The following is an 8,065-nucleotide window of genomic DNA, read 5'->3' as shown; positions in this document are numbered from 1 at the left end:
TATTTATTTTTTATTGAATCCATAAGGTTCACTCGGCCTCCAGGGGTATCCTTTAGTGCTGCTCGGCCCTCATATCCTCTTTCACTTGCAATTATAGGTTCATGGAGGTAAAGAAACCCAGCGGCTCTGCAGGCAGTGCATCAGAGCCAGACTTTGTGGAGGGTTTTTTTTTTTTTTCCTTTTTTTTTTTTTCTCCCTTTAGAGATTGCAGGTTTAGCTCCCTAAAGGCTAACACATACAGGAGTTTACAGAAAAGTCACCTGATCAAGATAAAACTGGGTTAATGAGGATATGGTGCAAGGCGGAAATGTTGCTGCAACATCCCGATGCGTGAGCATTCACTGTGCAAGCTACCTTTCAGCAGGGGCAGCTTTTTCTCCCCCTCTAAGTTCCTGCAATGGGCTTGTTCGCAGTGATGGCTCAGCTTTCTATTCAGAAACTGCACCACACTTCTAGGTGCACTGCAGATTCCCAGTCAGTCTTATTACGTTGGGATGTTACACACCGCCTGATCACAATAGTTATCTTTCCTCCACATCTCCACAGAGGATGCATTTGCAGTTGGAAATGAAAATCACATGAAGCATTTTTCTTTTTTGTAGTATGCTGTTATTTTTATTCTTTTTCTATTTATTATTTTATTTTTCTCCAGTCTAGCTGGTTGATACTTTGCTGGTCAGGATGACAAAAGGTGCTGTCATGGCTCACAAAGCCGGACCAGTTGTTTCTCTTTTACTTGCTAAAATAACATTTCTTTGCATGATGGAAAATAAATCAGTTTTTCCTTTCTTTTTATCTAATGTCTTCTTCTTTTTTTTTTTTTTTTACACACTGGTGACCTATGTCCACATATCCAGATGGTATTATGCTTATATTCTTCTGTTTTTTCCCATCTCCCAGGGCAACGCCAGCTTAGACATTCAGAATGTTAACCAGCAGACGGCATTACACCTTGCAGTGGAGCGCCAGCACACTCAGATAGTTCGGGTTGGTATTTTATATTTCATTTCTTCTTCTTCTCTTTCTCTCACTTCTTCTAATCTTTTAATGCCCCTCTTGTGCCACTAAGTGAACATGCTCTCTTCAGTTATCTGCTAGTTCCCTCTCCTATACACAAAAGGCAATAGATTGCAGCCCTCTGTTTAATTTACACGGTTGGATGTCCTGCCTCAAAGAGGAGGGGAATGCTCTTCGAGGAAATGTGTAGTGTTGGATTAAGACGGCCACGTTGCCATCTTGTGGACTACAAACAAAAGTACACTCCATAATTAGAGGGTTGAAGCCCACTATACACGGCAGCACTATAAATCAGTGATGTGGCATTTGCACCGTAGCATAAAATAAAAGTTATTTTGTGTTTGTCACCTTATTCCGGTTGTCTGTTGGGGTCATTCTTTGTTCATGTCTCCTTTGTTTCCAGCTGCTGGTGCGGGCAGAGGCTAAGCTTGACGTGCAGGACAAGGATGGGGACACGCCGCTTCACGAGGCGCTGCGTCACCACACACTGTCCCAGTTGCGGCAACTCCAGGACATGCAGGATGTCAGCAAAGTGGAGCCCTGGGAACCCTCCAAGAACACAGTACGTTCAGTTCCATTCTGAACTTTCCCTTTTCCAACACTTCAAATGTGTCGGTGTCATAAAATTTCACCAATTAAGAAGTTTTCAGAAACACGTTTTTAAACGTACTTGATAGGTAGAGAACACATTGAAGTACGTGGTGAAAGTATTCATGTCCTTTGAACCTTTTATCATTTTATCACGTTACATTGAGGGATTTCAAAATATTTTGTTGGAAATTGATTGGAAAGTAGATACAAAAAAAAACAAAAAAAAAAACGTGAGCCTGGGCTGAAAATTTACCGTCCAATTGGAGAGTGACCTCGAGCCACATGTAATGGTTTAGATGAAAAAAAACATATATATTCATGACACACAGTTCATATCTGACTCCAATTGAGAATCTGTTTCAAGTGTTTATAATTGCTCTTCAGACGCCACACACCCAATCTTCCCAACCTTGAGCTGTTTTGTCTCTATGTGCAGATCTGGTAGAGGAATGTCCTAAAAGACACGCAGCTGCTGGATCTGCAGAGAATGGTGGTTTTACCAAGTCTTGACTTATGGGGACGCCTCACATTTTCATCTTTTTATTAGGAATACATTTTTAAACATTTTTCACTCCCTTTTACACTTGCACACTATTTTTTGTTAGTGTATCACCTAAACTAGAATAATTAATATTTATGTTTTTAAAGAGACAAAATGTGAAAAAAAATGTAAGGATTATAAATCCACTAAACATAAGACTATAGATCTGTATCGTAAAATTGGTGTAAAAGATTTCATTTTTTAAATATTTGTAAAAACAATTGCTAAATTTTAAGTTGAAGCCACCTACATACTTCCGCTCTGGGTTAGCTGCAGAAATAAATAAATGCAGCTTTTTATTACCTAAAACACTGATGCAGAGTGCTCTAAATAAATGTTCTAAAACTAATATAGCACGTGAACATCTCCAGCCGAGCTGCATCTATAAAATTCATACTTGTACCTTTAATATCCTGCTACCTGCCTTTTCCCATTTGGCGGCTCACTGAAGCAGCATGTCATTGTTTTTGGCATTTATCATCTGCTAGATTGTTTAGCATTGTCTTGTCACAGTTTTCCTCAGTTCACAAGCTTGGAATAAAATCAGTTTGTGGTTCGCCGTGAAGGATGACGACAGATCCCTGTTTAGTCAGGAAGCTCACAGTCTCCATCACCCGCATCAATGGACAGCTGAGTCTGCACCAGCCCATCATTCAGGTGGAAGCGCCGAGCAGTCAGTTGCCTCGCTGCTTCGCCTCCACCTGAATCCTTTGAAGGGGCCAAAAGGGGGCATGTCAAACCCAAGCCCTCTCCATGTTAACGGCACATCATTAATCGCTGCTGGGGAGACTTTAAAGCCTCGAGTCAGCGACAGATTTTTCCTTACCTGTCACCTTCCGTCTCCCACCCACTCGCTTTTCCACCTCCTCCGCGAGCCCCGCGTTCTGCCCTCGCCGGTTCTCCCTCAGGGGAGCGAAACGGATAGACAGCAGACCTAATTTGAGAAATATGTAGTTGGGTCACACTCGCGTACCCCTTCCCTCCCTTCAAGAGGGGAATTGAATTAGCTGGCCCGATGGCTCCATCAGCAGAGATGTAAAAGTTACTGGTTGAGGAGATTCAGAGATGGAAGGTTGAAATTGGTTGTGATTGGGGGAGCTTTGCAGTTGAGCTGAATGAGTGAGGTGATGAGTTTTGCAGGGAAGAGAGATGAGACAGGTTGACATGGTTATACTGTCGTGACATCTCTTTCTGGTTAGCTTAATTGTATTGAACTGAACATGGAGTTTAGCAACATGAAAATCTATATTATATGCATAGATTTGTAAAAAAAATATATAGTTACACTCCTTTGTTTTTGTTTTCTACATTATTTAATGCTTTAATCTCACATCTTGAAGAAGACACAGCATGATTCTGCCACCACCGTATTTCACCATGCATGTAAGCCCAAAAGATGTTTTATTTGAAGAGTTGTATTTTTTATTTTTTTTATTTTTTATTTTTTTCATGTTTCTTTTTCTGTCACATAAAATTCTAATAAAACGTACTAAATTTTGTGGCTGTTTAAAAATAAAATATGAAGAGGTCAAAGTGGCATGAGGCGCGGTACTCGTTTTGCCTCCTTACTTACTCAATGCTTCAAATGGCAGCATTCAGGTTAGTATCAGGATGCTCCTGAAAGCTGTTTGTGTCTCAGGTTCCATCTTTTCTTCTCTGTTTCTGTCATCCTCTGCAGTTAATCATGGGCTTGGGCACCCAGGGAGCAGAGAAGAAGAGCGCAGCATCCATCGCCTGTTTCCTGGCAGCAAACGGTGCAGACCTGACCATTCGCAACAAAAAGGGCCAGTCCCCTCTGGACCTCTGTCCGGACCCCAGTCTCTGTAAGGCCTTGGCCAAATGTCACAAAGAGAAGAGTAGGTAAACATCCCAGGAGTTGGTTGACATATTGGAAAACGCATTTAACGGCTTTCTTGCCGAGAACTCAACGAGAAGATCAATATCAGTCTGGTCTGTATGGCAAATGTGACGTTATGCCCTGGAGAGTGTGTGGGCAGAACTTAATGTAAAGACAATGGAGAATATCTCAAAGTATCAACAGAGTTTTTATGCTTATTGAGTATGCAAACTTCATAAGAAGAAGCAAAAAAAAAAAAAGATTGATTAAATAAGGCATTGCTAATTAGCAGTTCCTCATCCACCCTTGTTTCTAATATCTTCCCATTAACACTGTTCTTATTGTTCCAGCGGTCAGGTGGACACCCGCAGCCCGTCTCTGAACAGCAACATCGAGTCTCTGGAGGAGTGCATGGTTTGCTCGGACATGAAGAGAGACACTCTGTTTGGGCCCTGCGGACACATCGCAACTTGCTCGCTCTGCTCGCCGCGTGTCAAGAAGTGTCTCATCTGTAAGGAGCAGGTTCAGTCCAGAACAAAGGTAATATTGAACACCTCAGAGATTCTGGAGGTGCTGCTACAGAACAGAGTGATGAAACCCAGCTTGATATGTGAGAATCGATGAGTTTTAAAAGGAAGTGTTCCACAGAAGTTGGCTGAAAAAAAATTTATTCAGGGCTTCAATTTGCAGGGAGAAAACACACATTGCTTTAAAATTATTTTAATAATAAAAAATTTGTAGAGTCCCACAGGAATCTATTTTGGGACCAATTTTATTTTATGCACATATTTGTCAGCTACAAGTAACGCGGATTTTGAAAATATCTCCGAATTATTCAATCAAATATGTTATCTAAACAATAATCAGTATATATATTTTATATCATATTTACATAAAAAAATAAAAAATGTAAATCCAGCTCTATCCTTTGCACCTGCAATCATTTACAAGTTTCATTCATTAGTGTGTAGACTTACAATATTATAAGCTGATTTAATCATATTCTTTGTTTTCATAGGAAAATATATTGGCATATTTATTAGGCCTTGTAGTGTAATTTGGCTGCAGTTCTTCATAATTCATAACTATAGATTGATTTGTCTACTTTTTGTATAATGTGATGTTTCATAACCTCATACTTATAGTCTGTGTGCAAAATAAGTTCTGTAAAAAGCGTTGCATTAATATTAAGCTTTTTTAAATCTACTCCCGCCTTTATTTTTTTGTGTTTTTAAAATCCTCACCACAGCTTACATTTAAAAATATGTAACCTGTTTTTTTTTATTATTATTATTATTATTATTATTGTTAAAATTATTTGTTGGTCATTTTTACCTTTATTAGTTCAGTTGAAAATTGTAAGCAATCATCATCATCTACCGCTGTTTTAATAAACAAAGTGAATTTTGGACGGGGGTGGGGGGGAAATCCAGCAGTGGAACATTTTCATTGAAATTCAAAACATTTTAAGCACTTGGAAAATGTCCTTTGAGTGAAACTGAAGTACTTTTTGGTATTTAGTTGTGGATGAGTGTCTCTTTATGCTTTACTGCTTTATAATATTTTTGTTTAATTAACAGTTAACTGGAGTAAGTATGTTTGTATTTTTTCTTTCCTTTATTTTTAATCATACGATAAAAGTGTCTCTCGACACATTTTGCCAAGAGACAAAACAGCCACCTTCTAAAGCAGCCATATCTTTAGAAAAATTGATGACTAAGACTAAACGAACCTTTGTGTGTTATGCGTCCCTCTGCAGATTGAGGAGTGCGTCGTTTGCTCTGACAAAAAGGCCGCTGTGTTGTTCCAGCCCTGTGGTCACATGTGCGCTTGTGAGAGTAAGTCAACACACACACACACACACACACACACACACACACATTACATCTCAGTAGCCTTGATCTTGACACCGGCCGCCCATATTTGCGCCAACCTTCGGATGTGAACACGCACGTGCCTGTTCTCCGCAGACTGTGCCAGCCTCATGAAGAAGTGCGTACAGTGCCGGGCTGTGGTGGAACGCCGCACCCCCTTCGTTCTCTGCTGCGGAGGGAAAGGTATGGAGGATGATGCCGCTGATCATGATGATGATGATGATGATGATGATGATGACCTTAGTGAGTGAATCTTCCAAGTGTTCCCTTTTAATCCATCCATTTTTACATTTCATTCCTTTCTTATTTCTTCATTCTTTTCTAAATCATTTTTAGTCATTTTGAATTTATTATTGTTTCTGCCATTTAGTTGACATTACTATCATGTTTTTTTTTTCATTCTAGTTTAGACACTGATAACGAAACTGAGATCAATTAGACGTATTTACAAACTAGCAGCAGTATTAAATCTGCATGTTTTCATCACTGCAATCATTCTAAATGCTTATTTCTATGTATTAACTTAAGTGACCTAGATGGAAGAATGTTCTCTAAAGCTTTGCTGCCTTGACTAAAATCTACCCGATTGATCCCTGAAACACGAAATTTTATTTTCAAAAGTATACATACATTCATCCTTGACATGAGTGTCATTAATTTTGAGCTTTATTTGAACTTTCGTGGGTTGAATAATGTTAATATTACAATTTCAAATACTTTTAAAGTACACACACAAAAAAAAAGACTTGAATAAATTCTAATTGGTTGTGAATTTTTTCTAATCTACAAAAAGTCAAAATGAGAAATACAGGCTCAAAGATGTATTCAAAAGTCCCAACTAATGTTAGCTTTAGTGTCAAGTGGATGAAGACTCCTCTGCTTTTTATGATCATTGTCAAGCTTCAGGAATATTTCTGCAGGAGTATTTCACTGCCATTATTAGTGGCAGTATTTAAATTAGTTGGGTTCTTAACTCAGATCTGGTTTAAAGTTTCAATATCGATGAGATCGGGGTCATTCCCAGAACTCCCTTAGCTTGCTTTATCCATTTAAAATCAGTTTTAAAGTTTTTAAAGTGCATCTGCTACTTTTACATGCATCCCTACCATCCCTACTCTAACACACCTAAATCAAATGACTGAATTACCTCCTCACAATGTCATGAAGTTCTGCGGAGGCCTGGTAACGGAAAACTCTCCTAATCTAAAATACACCCGACCAGTTCACCAAGAATATTAAAAATTCAACCATGTGCAGCAAGAAGCTCTTTTATGGCTGTAAAACATGTGGTGGAGGAATAACTTGCTTGGGGGCATTTAGCAAAAATATGAATAGAGTGGTTTTTATCATTTTGGGACTGTGTAGTTTATTGAAAGTCCACCATAAATTCAAATTTATGCACCCTGTTATTTTTTTTTTCTTTTTTAAATGCTGTTGGATTTTTATTAAAATAGTTCCATCCAGAAGAAAAAAAGGTTCACAATGTACCATTAAGAGTCCAAAATCATTTATTCCCTCAATGAACTGCATGTGAACTTCTAAAGCTTAATTTTAAAATTAAATAACACTTAATTTAACAGAGAAGCAATCAATAGCTGTTAATAGTTTTAATTATTTAAAAGTATAACCAATGACATTGATGTAAAATGCAGTGACCTAAAAAAAAAATTTAGTAAATAAAAACTCCTTTTGGCAAATTTTCTGAATTAGATAAGGAGAAATGATGTGAAATTAGTCTTAAAGTTTCTTTATTTTACATTTAATCATCTTATCTTTGTTTGATCCTAAGTTGTTATAGAAACCATCTATGACTTAATTTAATTTTCGGCAATTTATTTTGGTGCTTCTCGCTATTGGGTGTTTTTCATGTTTTATGTTGAGATAAAAGGGAAACTATTTCCACATTCACCCTATTTGCATCTCACTCTCTGCAGCTGGTCGTAAAGGCAGCCTTGATCAGCTACACAAACCAGTACGCACATACACTCATGCAAGGGGCAGCATCCAGTGCTTCAATCCTAAACAAACTGCGCCATGAATTACTGCCTGTTGCTTTAAAGCAAATCCCCTTCCTAAAATTCACACCTACCTCCCTTTTAACTTATTCAGACTGTTTGTTTTTTTGGATTTTTATTTTTATTTTAACATCCAAGTCAGTTATAAGCATTGGCTGATTGCAAAAAAAAAAAAAAAAGTATATAAATA

At 38.1% G+C, this 8,065-nt stretch overlaps 1 protein-coding gene across 1 annotated transcript in view; it reads left to right on the top strand.

The window, feature by feature from the left end:
- The first annotated feature begins 747 nt into the window (after window positions 1–747).
- The window catches only part of LOC103135822 (E3 ubiquitin-protein ligase mib1-like), an 11,515-nt gene continuing 4,197 nt past the window's right edge, over window positions 748–8,065 (top strand). The window contains exons 1-6 of the mRNA XM_007548751.2: window positions 748–987; window positions 1,421–1,579; window positions 3,828–4,009; window positions 4,337–4,526; window positions 5,746–5,824; window positions 5,957–6,103. Coding sequence (XP_007548813.2) covers window positions 760–987; window positions 1,421–1,579; window positions 3,828–4,009; window positions 4,337–4,526; window positions 5,746–5,824; window positions 5,957–6,103 — 985 coding nt within the window. The 5' untranslated portion in view covers window positions 748–759. The remainder of the gene's footprint in view (window positions 988–1,420; window positions 1,580–3,827; window positions 4,010–4,336; window positions 4,527–5,745; window positions 5,825–5,956; window positions 6,104–8,065) is intronic.

The sequence above is a fragment of the Poecilia formosa genome, unplaced genomic scaffold (genome assembly GCF_000485575.1).
Source record: "Poecilia formosa unplaced genomic scaffold, Poecilia_formosa-5.1.2 Scaffold27, whole genome shotgun sequence".
Taxonomy (NCBI): Eukaryota; Metazoa; Chordata; class Actinopteri; order Cyprinodontiformes; family Poeciliidae; genus Poecilia; species Poecilia formosa.
The sequence above is the reverse complement of the archived record's forward strand: the minus strand, read 5'-3'. Positions and strand labels throughout refer to the sequence as shown.